Source organism: Sebastes umbrosus, chromosome 19 (genome assembly GCF_015220745.1).
Source record: "Sebastes umbrosus isolate fSebUmb1 chromosome 19, fSebUmb1.pri, whole genome shotgun sequence".
NCBI lineage: Eukaryota > Metazoa > Chordata > Actinopteri > Perciformes > Sebastidae > Sebastes > Sebastes umbrosus.
The window spans coordinates 11,765,259-11,788,897 of NC_051287.1; the positions used below are offsets into that span (position 1 = coordinate 11,765,259).

Here is a 23,639-nt window from a genome sequence, read left to right on the forward strand (position 1 = left end):
TCTGCTTCCACTCTCACTGGAGCTCCTGATATCTTTTTCTACCACAGAAAGCCATGTAGAACTGGCGTGGGGTCTCATTTATAAAACAGTGCGTAGGATCCAGCCTTAACATTTGCCTACATACAAATGAGGAAATGTGCCAAAAAAATATTCAGATTTATAAAACCATGCATACGGCCCTCTCCTCTGCGCTCCGGGTGTGGGAAGTGTGATTGTGCGACAGCGCTGATGAAATATTGAGCGGAATTTGATTCGAGATTTCAGCTTGCTTACATCTTTTACAATTGAAAGGTGCTTATGGAATAGTTATCGCTCACTAGCACAAATAACACTGCTGGTTTGAATGGTTATGATAAAGAGGACAAGTGAAGTTAAATGTGTGAGAGGGAATAACTATGCGTACTTAGTATTGCTTGAAAGTGTATATTTTTTTATTTTGACGTCATACATACGTCTCTCCCTAATATACCCCCTCTATATGCTCTCAGTGCATTGTTACCACCTCACTATAATTTAAACTATAATCTCCCTTTTCCTTTGTTTCAGACAAGTTCAACACCTACGTGACGCTGAAGGTGCAGAATGTCAAAAGCACAACTATCACGGTGCGGGGGGACCAGCCCTGCTGGGAACAGGATTTCATGTTGTGAGTCATTAAACAAAGAGACACAGTGGAGTCATCCTTCAAGATTTTATTGAACCAATTAAATTTGAAACACTTAGATCGCCAACTACTGTAGAATGAATGTAAAATCCATTGTAGATTTAATGCTACACAGACTTAAAAGACTTACCGTACAAACTCGGACACTATACTAGACTGTAAACTAAAACAATGGTATATTCAGGCTTTGTTTCCTGTATCGTCATGGAAATCATTCTCATGAGGCCTCGTTCTGCTCTGAGAGCACAAGTTTTAGGTGAAATTTCCCTGCTTTACTGTTTATACAGTACATAGTGTGTCCTTTTGGGAATACAATATGTCCACGCCGTCCTTTGAGTTATGTCAGAACTCTTCAATAAAGGTAAATTGCCAAACACATCTAAGACAGGAAATGGTTTAGGAGCTCAGAAACCCCATATCTTTTGTTATTTTCATTCATTTGTAAGTTTCCCCACCCTCGTTCCTACCTAGTGCTTTGGTGCTACAGGAAAAGTTGTCTCGTTTTCAAGCTGTGCAAGTATCTTGTTAAACAGCTACTGTTCATTTCCTCCCTGTAATTCATTGGTTTAATTTCCTCATTTTACTTTCCCCCGTGAAAGGTATCTATGGTGACGAGAGAGCTGGCACGTTGTTGCATGTGTGTCATTGTTTGTCTTTTGTGAACTCCCTCATTGCTACTGTGTTTGTTTTTCCAGACCTTCATCCTCCTACTGTCCAGTAATGATGTGTCAGCTAGGCGTAATTCAACATAAAACATCATTCATCGGCGTTTCCAGCGAATGCTCGGCGCCATCTCTTACGACAAAATACATTTATTAAAACGTAAAATCTATTAAAAGGAATTCCAGATTTCCAAACCGTTGAACGTCAGCAGCTAATTTGCTAATGCTGCATTCACATGGAATCAGGCAGACGGTAGATGACAAACCGGATATGATTTTAGTGGACGAGAGCAGGGCGGTGAAATTAGGTTAGGCCAGCAGAGAATACCGGTAACAGTTAAAATATTTGAACTTTTTCCGTCCTCCGCAACAAAATTTACAACCGGATGTTACGTAGCTCCCTCACACAAGGAGAACATTTGTAAGTTATATTAATAGAAAGCTGCATTTTATAGCTGCATGCATTACTAGAATAATTACATAAAGTAATAGACACAAAATAATTTGATTTAATATATTTTATTCCATTCATTATAAACAATACGACATCACCATAGCAACATGTCGTCATGCCTGTTTCGTTTTGCCATCCTAACCATGCTGTCAGACTATCTGTTGTTTGAAGAAGGTGTTGTCTGTCTGCTCTCTGTTTGATTCCATGTGAATGCAGCATAATTCTGCTGAATCTTTAGATATGCTTGAAAGATGTTATAGCCTAAAGATACCAACTAAATTAATAAAATGTAAAAAACATTACTAGTCTTTTACCTGTTGAATAGTTGTTGTTGTTGTGTCTATGTCCTGTTCAAAAGAGACACATATTCTCCTTTTTTTATTTAAATTATGTGGTAATTCAGTTTGCAATGCAAATCTGTGGAGAGAGGAGAGGTAGGCTAGCTGTTTCCCTCTGTCCCTAGTCTTTGTGCTAAGATGAGCTCACTGGATGAGGCTTCATATTTATCATACAGACATGAGAGTGGTGTTAATCCTCTCATCTAACGCCCGGAAAGAAAGCACAATGGTGTATTTCCCCCAAATGTCGAACTATTTCGTTAATGTTAACCTAACTTTGGCCAAAAATAAATACATTTTCAAAAACAGTACTGCGTGGCTTTGATGTGAACCCAGTGGTGCACTAGAAGGTTGGAAATCAACCTGTATGCTGTTGATATGCTATGCAAAATAGTGGCCAATATTAAAAAAGTGTAGTATACTGTCTGTTATGTAATGTATATTTGTAATAGTTTAAACCCACCGCTGGCTGTTATGTTACAAAACCAATAAATATGTTGGAAACCCACCACTGAGATCAAAGTTGGTAAAAAATATTATGCTTATAAAAAAATGCTTTAGCACTAAAATGTACAAGATTCCAAACAAAAGTAGATTTACGGTCTTATTTGATTTGTGTTTTAATAAAAAAAAGGCGTGGATGATATACAATGATGAAATAAAAATGTACTTGATGGCATAACAGAATCTAAACGGCCCTCAGAAGTCTCTCAGTTAAAATTAGCAACGGTTTGATTTGAATACCTTGCCAGCTTTATTTATTCTGTGGCGTTCTGAATGAACACATGATTTAGAAAAGCCTATATCTCTGCACCTGGACACCCTGGATACTCGGCGCCCTCCCCTGCACTTCTCTCAATTAGCTGCTCTCTTTGATTTTCTTTTTTCTCTCATCTTCCTTTTGTTCGGGCCCCGTCGATAGTTGTAAACTGCCACAGATGAGAATATGCAAATGCCCTTGTCACGCGGCTCCTTTCAAAATTGATATGCCATTTTATTGCTGTCATCAAGCTGTTTTTGAGCCCTTTGAATTGCACGTTGAATGACAAAAACAAGGCTTGAATGGATTATGACAGCTAATGCAAAACAAAAAGAGGAAGTAGCTTTTGTTATCAGCCCCGCGGTCGGGCCTGGCAGTAATTATGGAGACATTTCTAGTTCACTGAGTGTGAATTGAGTGACATATTGGAAAGTTTTTCTCGCTTTTTCAAAATTCTGTTAACAAAAGCCTCAAACTACACAGTTATTGTTCTGCTCTTTTTATCCGCTGACATTTTCCCACGCCGTTTATCAGGGAGGGGGTTTTAGAGAAGCTTGACATTACTTGATACCTGAATACCGCCTCTTTCCTCAGTGAGATCAACCGGTTGGACCTCGGCCTCATTGTTGAGGTGTGGAACAAAGGCCTCATCTGGGACACCATGGTGGGGACAGCTTGGATTCCTCTGACGAGTATCCAACAATCAGAGGAGGTTAGAATATGCACCCACACATGATTCACATAGTCGAGGAAAAAAAAGAAAATGGAAAAAATGTATGCTTTTTTTCCATTTCCCTACTGGCACTAATAGGTTTCTCATTTGTAAAAAGGTATTTCACTTCACCATTTTCTATTACCTCCATAGACACTCAGATTCAATGGGGCTTCAGTGTCCCTTAGCTTAGAAATAATACAATGCTCAAAGATATATACCTGAGATATATTACTCTTGGGAATGATAATAATGGCATAGAGCAGGTAGAATAATGGACACAAAGAATGTCAAGTTGTCTACCAAGGTCAATATCAATATACTTATCTTAATTGCAGGAGGGCTCAGGTGATTGGATGTTTCTGGATGCGGAGGTCCTGATGAAGGCGGATGAGATATATGGCACCAAGAACCCAACGCCTCATCGACTCATGCTGGACACTCGCTTCGAGCTGCCTTTTGGTGAGATACTTTTTCAGTCGCTTTTTATTATAGCTTCATGTTAAACTTGGGTGGCAACCTCCGGTTCTGAGAAGTGAAGCCACTGCAGGCGTTCTTTCTAACAGCCAGCAGGGGGCGACTCCTCTGGTTGCAAAAATAATTCTGATTGTATAGAAGTCTTTTAGAAAATGACCCAACTTCTCGCTTGATTTATTACCTCAGTAAACATTGTAAACATAAGTTTATGGTCTCAATCGCTAGTTTCAAGTCTTCTTCAATACAGCATGATGTTCATTTAGTAAATTATGGTCCTGTTTAGTCGAATAGACCATAAAGCAGGGGATGCTTTAGGGTGTGGCTACCTTGTGATTGACAGGTCGCTACCACGGCGTTCTCCGGTCTGGGTGTTGTCCGTGTTTTCGTTTACCCTTTCACAGTGTGTTTTCATTTCATGAAAGTTAATTATAACCTTTTTGGTCACGCTTAAAAACGTCTTGTTCAGCGTTTGGTTGTACTCCACCCTCTCGTGTCACTTCTGGTTGCAAAAAAACAAGTCACATCACAACTCAAGGCTTCAAAGCTACTACCACTTCTAATATACAGTCTATAGTAGAACTCCCAGAATGAAGCAAACCTCCGAATGAATGAACCACACTTTAGAAAAGTTCAGGTACTTATGTAAGACATTTCCCCACACTGTCATCTCAAGTACCTGCTCTGGCAACAGTGGGCGCATGATGTAGAGAGTACATTAGAGATTCTGTTTTCCTTGGGGCAAATGAAACCTTGATCCACTGAGTTACACAAAGGCCACCTGTGTTTCCTGGTGAAATGTCAGCAGTCGCTTTATGAGGCTACACAGGAAAATCTATCCAGCCTGGGGCACGGTCTGACAAATTGATGACGCCTTGTAACCTGGTGTCCCGTAGTCTTATGCAAGCATAACTGCCATTGAGCATCCCGACTCAAATGGAAAACACAAGGACCATATGAACAACAGGCATGAGGAGAGTATGAGGTCACATTTTTCCTGAATGAAATGAAATCATATCAAAATAGCATTATCTCATTGAATGATGTGAAGAAAGACACTTGTGTTTAGCAGCCCTAATGTCCTCTATCTGGTTCCACTGGGAATTAGGAGTTTCTGTCCTGCTTAAATTGAGGGCACATCAATGGCAGATCTTCCTTCATTAACTTAATTAACTTAATATGATTTAGTCTTTGCCAGGTTGTTCCATTGTGGCCAACAGGATTAAGTAGAGCTTTTATGTTTGCCGTAGTGTAGCTGCAACACACTCACTACAAATTGCTTGATTCAACATGATGAAAAAAGTTAACATATGCGTTGAATTTCATTTCATTTTTCCCCCGGGGACAATTCAGTGTCCCCCTGCTCTATGTGTGTTTAACCACAGTTCTGCCTACAGTATCTCTGTTATCTCTGCACAGGCTCAAACCTTGTGATCAAAAGGCATCAAAGTTGAAGCAGGGGTGTCTGTCCACTGAGTGGTCTTTTTTTCTGTTTTAAGAGGAGACCTTTCAAGGTTGCAGGAGGCCATCGTGACTCTCTGTGCCACCAGAGCCATTCATTAAAGCCGTGGGTCGGTGTGTCTTTGAAGCCCTGGCCTTTGTGTGTGTGGCCTTTAATGTGCATCTGTCTACAGAGCAGCACAAATCCCCATGGAAAGTGGGAATGGTCAGAGCACCTGATCTGATACTTATTTATTTAAATTTTTTGCTAACAGCTAATTTGCACCCATAGTCCCGACACAACTAAAAATGACAAAATGATGAAAAGCATTTTCCTATAATGTTTAACAAACGATATAGTCAGACAAGTATTAAACATTACAAACAAATTGATATATAAAAACATCAGATCATGAATATTTCCAGAGGGTTGCTGCCCTCACTGAAAAGGTGAAGTGTCCAGTCCAGTTGCATCTGACTGGAACAATACCGTCTCCTCTGGCAGCTGCCCTTGTTGTCCTGGAAGCACTGTCCATGAATTTAACAAAGTGGCTTAAAGGAGGAGGTGCCGTTCCATGTTGAATTTAGAAAAAATGAGACACAGGTTCATGTCGTTTTGAAAACTTTCCATACCAATTGACAGATAATGATGTATAATGATGACATCCTGGAATATGATGCTTAAAATCATCAGAGAGAGCAGGATGTTACCTGGTTAAACACGGGTTCACATGTTTGTTGTTGTTTGCCTGTTTTTGTACCAGACATCCCAGATGATGAGGCACAGTACTGGACAGGCAAGCTGGATCGCATCAACACCATGAGAATCCACGATGAGGTGAAGTGCAATTTAATAAGAGTTTGCTACTTTTATTTGTATGAAGCAATAACAGTGCACCAGTGTATTGTCATGATGCCTTTCTGGTTTGAATGTTACTGTTTCACAGTAAAGTAAGCAGGCGAAGTGAGTAAGTTGTCTTTTGTTAAAAAGGACATGCTTGTATGTTCCTGTTTACTACTTCTTGTGCTAAATGACGCAGAACTGCTATATTTATTTTGTTGTAAATGTTGGAGTGGTGAATTACTGTGGTAATAATAGCAATAATGACAACAACATAGAAAAACATACTTGAAGCCTTCATGTTTTTTCTCCCCGTCTCCTCTGTAGTACTCTCTTCAGGATGACGTCCAGAGTCGCCCACTGCCATTTGCTGCCTCCCAGTGCTGTGAGTGTTCCTGCCCGTACTCCTCTCTACCTCTAGATGGAACCAATTCTCCACTATTCTAGCTTTCAGGCTTTGAAATGATTCCGTCTCACTTCCTTATCCCTGTTGTGCTGCCTAATGTTGTAACAGTTCTTCTTAATCAGAGTTGAAAATGAAGACTAAACATTTCAAATTCAGTCTGTCCATATTTTTTACAATCATAACCCGAGAGCCCATATGCATGTTAAATATTCTCACTGTTGTTTTCCGCTCTGAGAACCACTTATGTGGTTCACTCATCCTCCCACTATTACAACACAGGGACCCTTTTCTTTTGTTTTCACAACCCCTCTGACTGTACCTCTCACTTTGTAACGTCTGCACTTTCACCAGGCAACTATTTCGGATGGGCCGACCCACTGAGTATGTAAAACGCACTTTGATGTAATTCTCCCGCTGGCCAATCCTCAATGCCCTCCGCATGTCCCAATGCCCCACATTCCCCCCAATAACATGTATAAGGTTTTTCATGCATTTTTTATTTTCGTTATTTCACTCTAACACTTGATTTTCCTCAATGATTTCCTTAAACCTCTTTGGCCTTTTCACTTCCTCTCCTGCTCTTGCTGTTTTCCTTGTTATGCTCTGTGCTGATGTCATATAATGCTCATTACCCATGCATACTTTATCCTTAAATTATTGGTTTAGCATGCATCCTAGGGGGAAAAAAAGAGTCAGGACAACTCATCAAAACACTCTCTCCTTGAAATTGTGCTCCATGCTTCTCTTTAAAAAAGTCTTTGTTTGGATTCAATGCGAATACTGAGATCAAACATATTTGGATATGATTTGCAATATCTATAGAAATATTCTTGCAGGTCTGCTAAACAACAGGAGTCCTCAACAAATCTTAAAAGAGTGTAAGTTGCAGTTGCAATCACTAAACTGCTAGGTGGCAGTCTTGGCTAAACTATATTTATTAATATATACACACGTAGGCAAAATTGTTGGTACCCTTCCGTTAAAGAAAGAAAAACCCACAATAGTCACTGAAATAACTTGAAACTGACAAAAGTAATAATAAATAAAAATTCACTGAAAATGAACTAATGAAAATCAGCTATTGTTTTTGAATTGTGGTTCAACAGAATCATTTAAAAAAGCAAACTGATGAAACTGGCCTGGACAAAAATGATGGTAGCCCTAGAAAAGATGTAAAATAATGTGACCATAGGGACATGTTAAACTAAGGTGTGTCCTGTAAATAGCATCACAGGTGTCTTCAAACTTGTAATCAGTCAGTCTGCCTATTTAAAGGGTGAAAAGAAGTCACTGTGCTGTTTGGTATCATGGTGTGTACCACACTGAACATGGACCACAGAAAGCTAAGGAGAGAGTTGTCTCAGGAGATTAGAAAGAACATTATAGACAAGCATGTTAAAGGTAAAGGCTATAAGACCATCTCCAAGCAGCTTGATGTTCCTGTGACTACAGTTGCACATATTATTCTGAAGTTTAAGGTCCATGGGACTGTAGCCAACCTCCCTGGACGTGGCCGCAAGAGGAAAATTGATGACAAATTGAAGAGACGGATAACACGAATGGTAACCAAAGAGCCCAGAACAACTTCCAAAGAGATTAGAGGTGAACTCCAAGGTCAAGGTACATCAGTGTCAGATTGCACCATCCGTCGCTGTTTGAGCCAAAGTAGACTTAATGGAAGACAACCGAGGAGGACGCAAATCATAAAAAAGCGAGACTGGAATTTTCCAAAATGCATATTGACAAGCCACAAAGCTTCTGGGAGAATGTCCTTTGGACAGATGAGACAAAACTGGAGCTTTTTGGCAAGTCACATCAGCTCTATGTTCACAGACGCAAAAATGAAGCATACAAAGAAAAGAACACTGTACCTAATGTGAAACATGGAGGAGGCTCGGTTATGTTATGGGGCTGCTTTGCTGCATCTGGCACAGGGTGTCTTGAATCTGTGCAGGGTACAATGAAATCTGAACACAATCAAGGCATTCTGGAGCGAAATGTGCTGCCCAGTGTCAGAAAGCTTGGTCTCAGTTGCAGGTCATTGGTCCTCAAATAGGATAATGACCCAAAGCACAGCTAAAAACACCCAAGAATGGCTAAGAACTAAATATTGGACTATTCTGCAGTGGCCTTCTATGAGCCCGGATCTAAATCCTATTGAACATCTGTGGAAGGAGCTGAAACATGCAGTCTGGAGAAGGCACCCTTCAAACCTGAGACAGCTGGAGCAGTTTGCTCACGAGGAGTGGGCCAAAATACCTGTCGACAGGTGCAGAAGTCTCATTGAGAGTTACAGAAATCACTTGTTTGCAGTGATTGCCTCAAAAGGTTGTGCAACAAAATATTAAGTTAAGGGTACCATCATTTTTGTCCAGGCCAGTTTCATTAGTTTGTTTTTTAAAATGATTCTGTTGAACCACAATTCAAAAACAATAGCTGATTTTCATTAGTTAATTTTCAGTGAATTTTTATTTATTATTACTTTTGTCAGTTTCAAGTTATTTCAGTGACCATTGTGGGTTTTTCTTTCTTTAACGGAAGGGTACCAACAATTTTGCCTACGTGTGTATATCACCTTGACATTTCATTTTCCTCCCAAGAGATATCAACAGAATCAGTTTATCCTTCACTCTCTCGCTTTATCGCTTTGGAAAGATAAACTCGGCTGCTGTCCCCTCCAGCAGACACCAAACTCATGGTTAGCTCTTGAATTAGGTTTTCTTCGGGTCATTATTGAGGTTGGCAAGGTCATTTTTCAAAAAGTTGTGCAATATAAACACCATGAAACTGTTGGAAGTAATGCACATTATATTTCTATAGCTATATCTTTGAATTCTGTATCTTTATTTATTGATGAAATAACAACAGTATGATGACAGATTAAAAGCAGTTTTCATTTAGCAGGACAGCTTGCACGTTCAGGGGGCTGTAGTCTTTTAAAAGTGCATGACCTTTGCCCTCTCAACCTCCCTATTAACCTGGCATCCGCTGACCCCAGTTTGTTTATTTCTTCAGCTCTTAGCAGTTTTGTCCTGATAGGCAAAGGATGCATCCTCAGCTTTGACATGGGTTAATGCTTATTTAAAAAAAAAAAAAGATGCTTGCTGTCATACAAAACACATGTTTCAGGAAAGATTGATTTATTCAGCTCACCCTGTCACCTCTCGCAGCTCTGGATGACCAGGACAGCGCCGTGGACGACCGGGACAGCGACTACCGCAGCGAGACGAGCAACAGTCTGCCTCCACGTTACCACACGACGGCTCAGCCCAACTCTTCCGTGCACCAGTATCCCATGGGGCCTCGGCAGCAGCAGCAGCACCACCCAGATTCCTGCACAGACTCTGTCCACAGTTTTGACCTGGACTACAGGGACCAGAGAGGAACCAGGTAGACAGAGTATCCACATAGTCACGCATACACAACATCACTTGCTCAGTCAGTCACTCTAGATGAAACTCTCACACCGTGACACACACGTAGGCAAAACTGAAACTACAAAAGGAGACAGCCAATGCAACCAATGACACCCTTGTTAATCAAAAGTCTCAGTGAGGTTGGATTTCAAGCTTATCTTCATACAGTCTGTAATTTCTCTCTCCATAAAATGTAGATGTGACAGACTGCCACTCTCAGATTTACAGTTTTTTCCCTCTGATAGTTTGCCTGACCAAGAATCCAACTGGAGCTTTGTGCTTTTATTCTTATTTACTGTGAGCTGGCTTTCCCATGTGCTGTAGTAGATGGTTCATTCAGCTGCTTCAGTAGACTCTAGAGGAATGGACATTTTCACATCCTGGAGTGCTTTCAGTCATTCTTGTGGTTGTCCACTGACTTGCACATCACAAGGCATATTGGACTATAAATTGAAGTCAGAATGTACTTCAAATGACAACAAGTGCGTGTGGTGACTATTACAACAATTATTTATTAGGGCTGTCAAAGTTAACGTGATAATAATGCGTTAACGCAAATTTGTTTTAACGCCAGTAATTTCTTTAATGCATTAACGCAGCTTGCAATTTTTAGGTTGTAGCGGGCTCAGTTTTAAAGCTAGAGTGAAGATACTGGCATCATACTGTATGAAACTACAAAACCTAAGGAATCGATTGGTACCAACAGCACACTGACAGCTGTTGTTGCATTTTGGGCTTGAGTTTGCCATGTTTGAGCATATTTTATATGCTAAATGCAGTACCTATGAGGGTTTCTGGACAATATTTGTCATTGTTTTGTGTTGATCATTGATTTCCAATAATAAATATATACATATATTTGCATAAAGCAAGCATATTTGCTCACTCCCATGTTGATAAGAGTATTAAATATTTGACAAGTCTCCCTTTAAGTTACATTTTTAAAAGATATTTAATTTGCAATGATTTGATTAATCGTGATTAACTATTTTAATCGATTGACAGCCCTATTATTTACATTATTTCAATATAAATACATAAGAAAAGACGATATCAGTAATACTATTGCTAAAAAAATGATAATACATTGTTGTTGTTATTACCACTGCACAGCTGTTTTGAGGCCAATTTTGGTCAATAAGACAAATTGTCTCAGCGCATGGAATCTACTTTTGTGCACTTGTGGATTGTCATGGAATAGATTTGTACCAGTGAGACTGCTGCAAATCCGTCTGCGTGGACTGATAGGAAGTTAATCTGGATAATTCAACATCAGAAAAAAAAATGGGATTACAGCCAGGGAAAGCTCATTGTTAGTGTGTTTTTGTCTTGAGGGTCTGTTGTGATGGTTGAAGGTTCCTGGTGGTTTTGAAAGGCTCTGAACTTGGTTTAGCCATATCACAGAGGAAATCCCTCTGTCACACATGGAGGGAGTGGGTCAGTGACACACAAACAAGCATTCCTTTGGTGATTAAAAACTTCAGTGTACGCCATATGGTGGTGATTTACTGTAGCCTGCATTTCTCATGAAGACTGATGCAGGCTGGGTGTTGAAGCGCTGATAAGCATGACTGTCGCTGTAGGGATTTACAAAGATCTAAATTCACAGAGGCACATGCTTACATAGGAACACACACACTCACACACTTGGATACACATACGGTTTTATTACTCATGCACACTAAAGTGTGTAACAAGGTATTTTTCAGGCAATTTCTTGCAATTTTTCAGTGTAGCTTGTAGTGCATTTCTGATAAAATAAATCTGTCTTAAAACCTTATAAGATCAACAAAAACTGCTACACGTTTATTTGGCTAACAATGTTGTAATAGTGCAACATTGACAACTAAGCTGAATTGTGTCTTCACATTTGCATGAAACTGTTCTCGTCTTAATTTCTCCATTTATCGTTCTGCTTAACTTTGTGTTTGCATTTTTTCTTCTTTGTTTGTTTGCTTCTTCTTTTCTGTCCTTGTAATCCTTTCCCACCCGCTTGTTAAATCCATTCTTTAACCTAAATTAGATCATTAAACCAGAAAGGAAGGGTCAAAATTATACCTGTAGATTCTGGCATGGGGGTTGAAGATTGGGAAAACAAATACAAAGGGCAGGGCAAGCCCCAGCTGAGTGACTTCTTGGATGACGAGGAAGACAACGTTATCCTTCGAATGGGAAGACCCTACCCCGAGCCATCGCACACCTCTATCCGTCTAAATTCTCAGCGCAGTGGTTCTCTGCCTGCCACCTACCCTGAGGAATATGACACTATTGATCGGCGGCGGAAGAAAAAGATAAGGGACCCAGGAGGGTTGCTCAGCACACAGGCAGACAAAATGAGAGAAGAGGCTTTTCCGTCTGACCTTGCACTGCTCCGTGAGAAGAGAGGGGAGCTGTTTATGCGGCAGGTAGTTGAGATGCAGGAAGAGGAGGAGCGTATGACTACATGCCTCAGGCCATACCAGAATGGGCTTCTCTACAAGACACGGATGTGGGCGAAAAATGAGCTAGACAACACTTTGGAGAATTATGTGGCATACAAAAGAGAGCAAGATGCTAAAATGAGGTCACGGTTTGATTTTGATTTGGAGAGCTTTGAGGATCTGCACTACTCCATAGGAGCAGAGGAGGATATTGAGGACTTTATAGCAGAGGACTTTCACCCAGATAACGCAAGACAGTACAAAGACAGGTATTCTTTCTCCTGTCACATAGACAATTCTCAGGGTCCTCGAGAGAAGAAGTGTGGAAAAGCTAAACTTGGAGGATGGGCTCCGGAGGCAATGCTCTCTCCTGTAGAGGAACCAAGTGATGAATATGTAGACCCTATGGATGAGCTCCAGTGTCTGGTTGAAACGGTTTCTGAATACCTTGCTGAAAAAGAGGAGGAAATCAGCAAGTATGGTTCCCTTCCTAAATCAAGCAAATCTAGGCTATCATCTCAGGGTAGCTATAGGACCGATTCTTTTGGAGAGGAACTAAATAGTTCACCAAAGGATCCTAGAGGGGAAACCCAATCACACACTCCATCGGATCAGGGCATTTCAGGAGTGAAAAGTGCCATGAGCTCATTATTTAGTTCTCTCACTGACAAAGTTGGAGGAGGTCCCAAACAGCCTGCCCTGTCTCCACAAGCACCGTCTGCACAAGCACCGTCTGCACAAGCACCGTCTGCACAACCCTCCAACCAGTCTGGACTAACAAAACTGTTTTCCTTTATTCCTAAATCGAATAGCTCAGCTCCTGTAGCTGTTGTATCTCCAATAGAAAGTCCTCATGAAAAATCATTCAGTTATCTGCCTTCTCAGCCACCACACGATGCCAAGACACAATGTCCTAATCAAGAAACGAAAGCTCCCACAAGGAGTCAGACTCAAACAAGTACAAAAGAGCATGTACCCAAGTTTGTAACCAAACCTCAAAGTGCTCCAGGAAACTCAGTCTTGGGGAAATTGAATCCTTTAAAGCTTTTTTCAGCAGGGGAAAATGGGAACTCAGCTGAACATGCGCCAGAGTCCACATATTCTCAAGGCCATACACAATGGGATGAGAAAGGTGTTCATCTAGCTAAACCGTCAATGACAGCAGAAGGAGATAATAAATCAGAAAAATTAAGAAGTTCGTCGCAAGAGAAACATTTGGAACAAAAACAAGATGAAAATATATATGGCAGACAAAATCCGGTGACTTACAAACAAGAGTATGTGCCTAATCCAGCAAGGTCGACTGGCCAAACACAATCAGCAAACACTGGATTCTTTAGCCCTTTCAGGAAGTCATTGAGTTCATTGATCACACATTCTGTCCCCATTCCACCTCAGGGAGCTCCACCGGTGGCAGTTTACCCAGTGTTTAGATCCACAGAGGATCCCCGACTAGAGAAACCAGTGGAGGACCCATCATTGAGCAGTAAGCTTAAACTGCCTTTCCTCTCTTCTGAAAATGTCTCCACTCAGCAACATCCCAAAGCAGAGGGAGGAATGCTCTCTGGTTTTTTAAAGTTTGCATCCAGTGAAGATGTTAGTGCCTCCACGAACACGCAGAATCCTGTGCAGTCATATCATGATTCAACGTCAACAACTTCCACCACCTTTACACAAAATGCTACTCTGCCCCAGGAAAATGCTGAGAAAGGATGGTTTTCCAGCATATTTAATCCTACCTCTTCTCCCTCTGGTTCAAACCAGAATTTGACTAGTAATCAGCAATGTCAGAACAGCAATGTGCCATCTGGCTCACATGCACAACATACATCAAATCAGAAACCAATAGCAGACCCTCATGGATTGCAGCATCAAGCTCCCAGTCAACCTGAATCACAAAGTTTTTTGACAGGTCTTTTTAAAGGGAGCTCAACTGAGGACATCTCTCATATGGGCTCTAATCAACCCAAACAAGGAGGACTGCTATCTGGACTTCTTAAATTTGGCTCTACCAGTGACCTACCTGGCAATTTGCCACAGCAGACTTCCCATAACAATCAACCACCCAGGAGCAGTAATCCCCCACAGTTTGCTGATCACCCTCCCCCACAACAAAGTTCATCAGTACCACGAATGGGGGGCTTTGTCTCAGGGCTATTGAAGTTTTCATCAACGGAAAATATACCACAACATGTACAGCCTTCTGAAGCTGAAAGGCAGGGGAACACCCCTGGAAATTACCCTGGTCAGCGGCAGACTTCAGATGAAACGCAATCTCAGCAAAAGGGGCTGTTGTCGGGCTTATTTAAATTTGCATCCTCTGAGAATGTTTCAAGCAGCCAAATGGTTCAGCACCAACAAAGCAATGTTCAACATAATCAACAGGGTTTCAACCAACAGAATACTCAAGGTCCAAACCAAGGGGCTCAACTCAGGAATAAAGCATCAAATCAACAAGTTGTCCAACAGGAGACAAGTAAACCAGGCTTTACTCGGCAACAAACGTTTCCACTCCAGCGAACACCATCCCAACAAAGTGGTCTTTTATCTGGTCTTTTTAAATTTGCTTCAGCAGACAGCATAAAGGCACATGAGCACCCATCAGCTCAACAGCATGGAATTATGCCAAGTAAATCCAGCTATGAGCAACCAAGGGCAAGGGATATCCCAATTTCCAACCAAAATCAACCACAAAATAGCTCAACACAAAAAACTACTCAAGCAAGTGGTCTGCTTTCTGGACTATTCAAATCCTCCTCAGAAAATACCTCTCAACAGCAGCAGCCCGCAGTGCTCCAGACCGCTGAAGCACAGGTGGAGACAGCAAGTCAATCTGGAGTGCTCTCAGGATTGTTTAACAAGTTAACAAAATCATCTGAAAACAACGACACAAGCTGCCAAATATCGACAGGACAATCACAGCATCAGAACGCCAATAATTACACAGTCACAATGAAGACCCCTCTACAAACACATTTAAACACTAATGTAACACAACAATACTCACAAGAACATGCAGAGAAAGAGAAGAGGGTTCCACGACCTGCCCAACAAGGGTTTTTATCTGGACTGTTTAGCAAAAATGTAACTGAGGACCCTTCTACTCCTAAACAAGTAGAAACATCAGGTCAGATTACAGAACAACAGATGCCCTCAAATATGTTCACAGAGTTACATTCAGGCATATTAAAAAGTGCTCCCTCAGACTTTGGAAGGGACAGCTGTCAAAGAGTTGTTCGAGATTCTTTCAATCCAGGACAGAGCAGACACGCTTTAATCAATGCACCTGTGTCAATTGATACTGAGAGTTTAGACTTAAGAACATCAGTTACTTTTGCAAGATCTCTTCAGAGTCAGGCAACACACTCCTCAATTAGCACAGGTAACTTATCTCAGTTATATTATTCTGGCTCACTTCAGTCAGTTCACCCAATGGCTTATAGTACAGGAAATATTCATTCCCTTTTACAAAGCCATACACCTTCCTCAGTAGTGACCATGCAGCCATATATTGGCAGAAGCACTTCCTCTTTGTATGGCGAAACAGGGCATAATCTTTACCAAGGTCAGGTGTCCCCTTATGGAACAAGTCCCTCCTATGATGAAAACCAGTGGATCCGTGAAAGTGCTCTCTGGCAGCAGTTTCAGAATGAGTCACTGAATTATCAATTCCAGGAAGAGGATCAAGTGTATAGACAGAGCTGTGAAGGTGCGTCATTACAGGCATCTGCTCTCCCCTGCAGCGCCTCAAACACTTATCAGCCATTTAACTCCTCCACACCATGGCAAGGTGTTGTTTGCCAAGAGCAAATTCAACCATATCAGTTTGAGGGACACAGGATCGATGATCCATATCCCAAGAGGAAATTATGGAACAGCCACGAAGACTTGAGAGATGTAGAATATACACCTAATGAGGAGGGTGCATTGAACTTAACTAATAAGCAAAGTAATGCAAAGTTTGGAACATGGCATTCATTTAATGATTGCAGCACTTACAGCTTGAATGGGGTTTCCTATCATGAAGGTTATTACGAAGAGACTGCACCAAGCTTATCTTTTTCTGCTAACTGGCAATATGGAATGGATAATGCAGTCCTACAAAATGCCCATACTGATGGCATGTTCCATCAGAGTCAGTTTAATTTGAATAGACCAATAGATTCAAACTGTCCCCCTAGTGTCAAAACTGAGACGGAAGACTCCCTGTACCTCGAAGACACTGAGTGGTATCAGCAGTGGCTTGCACTTTTGGAGCAAGGAATGTGGTGGCCAGCAGAAGATGGTGACTGTGGCTACTTTGTTTACACAGATCACGAGTACATTTATGCCTTGCTTACAGATGCAGCAGGTGAATATGTGTACGCATGTGCTCCTGAAGGTGAGTCTTGGGGAAATGAACAGAAATTAGATGGTTTTCCCAGTGCTTGGCTACACAGTGAAATGGTTGTAGTGTGTGGCTTTAAAATTCCACTTTACAATGAGGATGAGCTTCTTTGGCTACCTGGTCAAAATCACCGTGATTCCCAACTTCTTAATGCCCCTCTAGATTTGTCTGCTGCCTATAGAAAAGGAAATCAGATCATGAATTTAAATCTTGAGCAGTTCTCTGAAATGTTTGAAAATTCATTTATGTCACAAGGCCAACAAGGTGTAGATTTCACAGCTTACAGATTAAACAAAGTCAGGATAGATCCAAGACAGCAGAGTGACATCTACGAAGACCAATACAAAGATGTTATAGACCTTTCCTGTCATAATAAAGACCACATCGCCCCTTATTGGAACAACCAGGAAATGAAGACATTTCTTGCTCAAAAGGTTGCTGTTTCCCTGAACTCAACTCCAACTGCAAATTCCAATCACAATCAGGAGCTACTTCACAACTGTTACCAACCTTGCCAACGGCGGCGTTCATCCACTGGGGTAACAGTGAAGCATATAGATGATGTATCAGAGAAGGAATGGAGAGAGAGAGTGTCTCCGGGAGAAGAACAACCTAACCGTCAAGTCAAAAAGATTTCTTCCCTCATATCCTCTTTTGTGGGCAAAACATCACAGGTGGAGTTAAACAAAACTAGCATATCCTCCTGTGATAAAGCTCCTGACAAAAGCTCAAAGAACATTCTTACATCAGGTTTCCAAAGTCTGAAGTCAAAGATCATCAAAGAGGAATCTACTGCTGATGTGACTCAGCCAGATTTAATTGTTAAACAACAAATGCAGAGTCCAGCTACCACACAGAGAAGAATGTTGCCTACAGTACAAACAGCTGCTCAAGTGACTCATCCCTCAATTCAATCACATACAGCTTCACAGAAGCCTAGACTTACACGTCAGACTACCATGGTACAACAAACAACCCCACAAACACAGCCCAATGTCACAGTGCCTTTAGGATCAAAAGAATCACTTATTAAAACTGAACAAGTTACAGCTAGTAAGCCAGTGGATGTACCGTTGGAGAAACCATCTGAGCCACAACAGGCGGGCTTTATGAACTTTCTGAAATCTGCAGTGGGAATAGAGGAACCTGTGCCAGATCCCCAGAAATTCTCTCAGACATCTCCCAATGAGCAGAGCAAAACTGGAAGCACTGCTTCCTTACCAGGCAGTGCTCCTACAAATAAAGAGGCTACAGGAGTGTCAAATCTCTTTGGATCAATTAGCAGCCTGTTTAGCACAGAGCCCCCTCCACCACAGAAACAGGAAATGAAACCTAGTGTTACAGAGGCTTCACTGACATCAGCACCTAGACCTAAGGGTATACAGAGACAACGAACAATGGACCAAAGTGGTACCTCCCGGCCTGTGCAGAGCCAACCCCCAAACAAAAGTGTATCCCAAACATTTGCTCCCAGTCCTTCCACAGGCCTTGCTACAAGCCGATCAGAAACTATGCCACCCACAGTACCGATAAAACAAGAAGCAGGAACTAAACCATCTGGTGGACTGTTTGGATTTTCAATTGGAGAAATGCTGTCAGGATCAACAGCAGCTACCCAATCTGGACCCACACCTCAGGCACCTGCATCAGCTACAGCCCCACAAGAAGAATCACTCGGTAAAAGTATATTATCAATATTCAGTGGGCCAAGTCCTCCGCAGGCTGCACCTAAAACTGGGCCCTTGCCTCAAGCACATCCGCCAAATGCGGCTCCACAACCTCCTCAACAGGAATCACTTGGTAAAAGTTTATTATCGATGTTTGGAGGATCAAGTCCTCCTCAGCCTCCCCCTCAAACCAAGCCTTCTGCTGAGGTACCACAACAGGGAACTGCTCCTCCAAAAGACCCCCCGAATACAGGATTCCTTTCAATGTTTGGTGGTCCCAGCAACCAGCAGCAAGCCCAAACAGGATCTCTTCTTGGAGGAATACTGCCTGGGTCATCAAGTTCAACTGAAAGCCCAATGAAGGGACTGTTTTCAATGTTTAGTGATCCTAGTCCTCCACAACCTCAGCCACCAACATCATTATCTCAACAAAGAGTAGCCCAATCACAAACTCAACCACAAGGGGGACTTCAATCTAAACCACAAGCACAGCCACAAGCACAAGGGCAGCCAGCCACCTCTGTTCTTGGGGGACTATTTGGTGGCTTATCTACCTCTAATGAAAGTCCAAGAAATGCTTTGTTCTCCATGTTTAGTGGCCCCAGTACTCCTCAAACACCAGGGGCTGGTGGAAGTGCAAATGTGTCTACTCCCCCAGTGACTGCAGCACCCAATGAACCTGCAAAGAGTATACTCTCTGTTTTTAATGATGTTGTGTCCCCTCCACAACAAACTCCTAATTCATCATCTGCTATTGTTACTGATACTAAAGAGACACCAACAGCACATGGTTCTTCCCAAATGGCATCTGTTTCCAGTAGCCATGTCCCAGTGCCAGTAGCCAGCAGTGAAATATCAAGTGAAGTGCATGTTAGCCCATCTGCTGGTACTACTGCAGATACTACATCGGATGCCACAAATAAAGGCACTGATATTGCATCTATGGAGCCAAATTCCGAATTTGGCACTGTGCAAAAGGAAACAAGCACAGAAGGTGCACCCCAAGACCCTGCTCCCTCTAAAGAACCACCAGCTTCTGGCTTTCTGTCCATGATCAGTGGATCAGGCCCACAGGCTCCATCCTCACAAGCAGGATTCATTTCAGATAGTCCAGGAAAAGGTTTGCTTTCATTATTTTCTGGCCCCAGCACTGAACCTATTGCCCCTTCAGCTACGGGGTCTGCACCTGGATCATCAGTCCCCAAGGACCCACCAGCCACAGGTTTATTTTCTCTGTTTGGAGGTTCTTCCCCTGAGCCCACTTCTCAGCCTGGAAGTTCTCTATTAGGGGCAATGTTTGGAGGCTCACCTCAAACAACAGCCTCTCAAACAGGGGGGTCATTACTAGGTGGTTTGTTTGGAGGGTCTGCTCCTCAGGCTGCTGCTCCAACAGCAGGCCCTCAGGCAGGGGCATCCTTACTTGGAGGCTTATTTGGTGGATCTGCTTCCCAGGCTGCTGGATCTCAGACTGCAGGGTCTATTTTGGGTGGCATTTTTGGAGGAGCAGCAGCTTCAACAAAAGCACCTCAGACTAGTGGGTCCTTTGGTGGGTTGTTTGGTGGGGCTGCTACCCAAACTTCAGCACCCCAAAATAGTAGCTCTATATTGGGAGGTATTTTGGGGGGATCATCATCTCAAACAGCTACTGCACACACTGGTAAATCTACTCTAGGTGGCATTTTACCTGGAGCTTCAGCTCCAAATGAGGTACCTGATAAAAGTTTGCTTCCTGTGCTTGGAGGATCTGTTCCAACCGTAACACCCATTACAACAGCTACACCAAAGTCCAATGATGAGAATAAAACTTCAGATGTAACTGTTCTACCAAAACCCAGTGATGACAGTAAAACTGCTCCAGCTCTAGATGGTCCTGAAATGTCTGTTATTGAGATTGCCACCAAAAGCAAAGAGCAGGCCGAAACACTACACCAACCTGACAGTACAGTCCAGTGTCTTGAGACAAGCTTACCCAAAACTGATGGCAATGTCACAGAAGTTCAGTCAACTACGTTAGCGAATGATATTCAGCCTAAAGAATCTGAAATCTGTGCACAAGCACAACAACTTGCAAAACCAGAGCTTGTGAGTTGTCAGTCAAGTCAAGATACAATACCACCTAAAGTAGAAGAGAGCACACCAGCCACCCAGTCAGCAAGTACTGTAGTCCAGGAACAACAAAAGCCTCCAGAGCCAGAGAAATCTATTGCTGACTCAGCAGCAGATACAGTTACAGGCTTTATGTCCTCCCTTTTCAAACCAACAGTTGCTCCCACTCAAGGTCCCCAGCAACAGCAGGGAGGAACGGCACCCCAAGCTGCTACTGGTCAGAGTGGACCATCACTATTGGGAGGTATTTTTGGAGGTTCCAGCACCGAGACAGCAGCTCCCCAGACTGGGGGATCATTACTGGGAGGTTTATTCAAGGGGTCTGCTCCTCAGTCAGGACCTCAAACCACTGCCCCCACCACTGGAGGGTCAATATTAGGTGGGATATTTGGAGGAGGACCCACAGCCAACTCTGTAGGTCCCCAGACTGCTGGATCGTTTCTGGGTGGGATGTTTGGAGGATCTGCGGCAACAGCACAGCCTGGTGGTTCTTTACTTGGAGGAATGTTGGGAGGAGTCACTGCTCAGACTGCAGGATCACAGACTGGAGCATCAATACTTGGGGGCATAGGCGGATCTTTATTTGGTGGTATGGGACAACCACCTAAGCCATCTGAACCAATGCCATCTGAGCCCAAGCCAATGCCTGGCACTACTCCACAGTCACAGATTAAGAATGAGAGTGTGCCACCAAAAGTGTCTCCATCAGGCACTGAGACTAGCACAAATAAAATAGTGGACTCAAACCTACCAGATTACGATCCAGTAAAATCTGGCAGCCTAACAAGTAGTGATGCCGTGGCATCTGAAGCAGCTTGTCCAGAAACCTCTGCTGTCACAAATGCCTCAATAAGCACTACGTGTGACCTCACCCATCAAGTAGAGAACACTGAAAAAGAGACGCCAGCTGTTGAGGGAGAGATGATACATGAGAAGCCCATGGTCATTAAAGGAGACCCTGAGAGTAAAGAAAGTGACAAATCAGTCCCACCTGATGCCAAGGAAGTAGATGCTAATATAGCTCCTACAGTTAATCAGTTGCCCAACAATGCAGAGCCACCTCAAGCTAAGTCTCTGTTTGGTTTTATATCGACACAGAGTGATGCAGGAAAATCTCTTGGGAGCCTATTTTCTCCAACATTGTCGTCAGGTGCTCCATCAATGCCTCAAACAGAAGGAATGAGTGGTCTGTTTTCAGGATTAAAAACCCTTTCTGGAGGCCTATTTCAAGACGAAAAAGCTGTTGCTGGAAAACAAGAGCCACCAACCACTTCATTATTTGGGACAAAAATAAGTTTTCCTTGGCAGGCAGAGCCACCCAAACCACAAGCTGTCCCAGTTGCAACACCTCAACCCAAAACTAACAACAAGCCAACAAGTGGTCAAGCCCAAACTTTACAAAAGGTTGCAACATCTGATGCCCAAAAAACTGAATCGGTAGGTTCCACAGATGATATAGCAAACCCCCAGATTTGCATCTCCACTCCTGAAGTAGATCCTTCAGCATCCCCGATCCCCAAGGAGAAGGAAGGGCTTGTAGAAACATACCCCTCTACAGGTCCTATCTCTGGAGTGCAGCTGGACAACCAGTCCAACAAGGATCTATTGAATTCAAAAAGGCTAGTAGAAGCATAATAAATGGCATTCCCCCTTACCATTTATGATGCATTGACGTTTTGGAAAAACTGTATTCCCTGTTCAGCTCTACAGTCCCTCCTCACTAGTTTAATTCAATATTTAGCTTGAGCATGTGCATATCCATGTGTTTGTGTATTCATTGATATGGGTATTTTGTGTGTAGCATCTACATAATTTTACATGTCATTTTCAAAACAGAATTCCAAAACAACATTTACATATTTATATATTCATGGTCAATTCGCAAGTGAACGTACTAATAATAATTAATTAGTTTATTAAAGAGAGACGATTACTTATGCTACTCTTCTGATACTGATTCAGGGTTTGCCTTCTTCACTCAAATGATATTCATTTTTATTGTTGTCCTCATAGTTCTGCACGTACAAATCAGCAAGTAATATCCTCACATCAGCAACTGTTTGACAAATTTCATTTCTTCTTCAGTTTGTGAAGAGACATATTTATAGTATCAAGTTTAAGCACAACTGCCTGCAATATTATAAATAATGTAAATCGAGTTTGAGCATGGAATTCTAATTTGTGTTGTTATATTTTATATGGTGAAAATGATGTCACAGTTATGTTTATCTATTAACATAAAATCACATTTCTTAAATCCTTACCATTTAACCCAGAAATGGCACTTTATAAAAGATACAATTTTAAACACACATATCAACTCTGCATATTTTATTGTCCACATCCACATGTACTTTCACCCTGTGTCTCCATAAACCTAGTTACCATCATATAGGATACCGTTTATATGTGTTCTGTCTTGTTGAGTGGAAAGGCTAACATTGACAATAAAATATGCAGATAAAAGTGTGTGCAGAAATATACTCTTTTTAGTAAGGACTAGCAAAAACAGGGGATTTTATACCTCACACCACAAAATATAGCACAGTCCTATGTGTGCCATTTCTATTTGAAAATGCAACTCTAATGTAGTGCATAATGCAGTTTATAATGCACATTTTCATTATTTTCCAACATGCAACAGTCTCCCTGCAAGGTTGGGTATCTTTTTAGGGCATGATGTGGTGTGTGTATACTATACCAATTGATCGTTAAGAGAGGTTTTTAATAAAAGTAGACCTTTAGTTAAATGTAATTCTTAGTAGATGGGAGGGGTTTATTACAGCCCAAAAACTATTTTAGAATTGTGTTGTTTCAGTATAAAAAGCATTGAAACCAATTCTAAAATCAAGTACTTAGAATTAGTTTTATGTAACAATCTCACTTATTGTG

The 23,639-nt window shown here is 41.9% G+C and overlaps 1 protein-coding gene across 4 annotated transcripts in view; it reads left to right on the forward strand.

Annotated features, from left to right (window-relative positions):
- LOC119478296 (protein unc-13 homolog B-like) overlaps nt 1-23,639 on the forward strand; it is a 76,811-nt gene that overhangs the window by 17,898 nt on the left and 35,274 nt on the right. The window contains exons 3-10 of one of the 4 annotated variants that reach the window (XM_037752938.1): nt 547-646; nt 3,473-3,590; nt 3,929-4,052; nt 6,269-6,342; nt 6,673-6,730; nt 7,103-7,132; nt 9,922-10,141; nt 12,191-23,492. In XM_037752938.1, the coding sequence (XP_037608866.1) occupies nt 547-646; nt 3,473-3,590; nt 3,929-4,052; nt 6,269-6,342; nt 6,673-6,730; nt 7,103-7,132; nt 9,922-10,141; nt 12,191-22,382 (10,916 nt within the window). In that variant the 3' untranslated portion in view covers nt 22,383-23,492. Of the gene's footprint in view, nt 1-546; nt 647-3,472; nt 3,591-3,928; nt 4,053-6,268; nt 6,343-6,672; nt 6,731-7,102; nt 7,133-9,921; nt 10,142-12,190; nt 23,493-23,639 lie in introns of those variants that run through there. The other 3 variants (XM_037752939.1, XM_037752940.1, XM_037752941.1) reach the window with 3 other exon arrangements.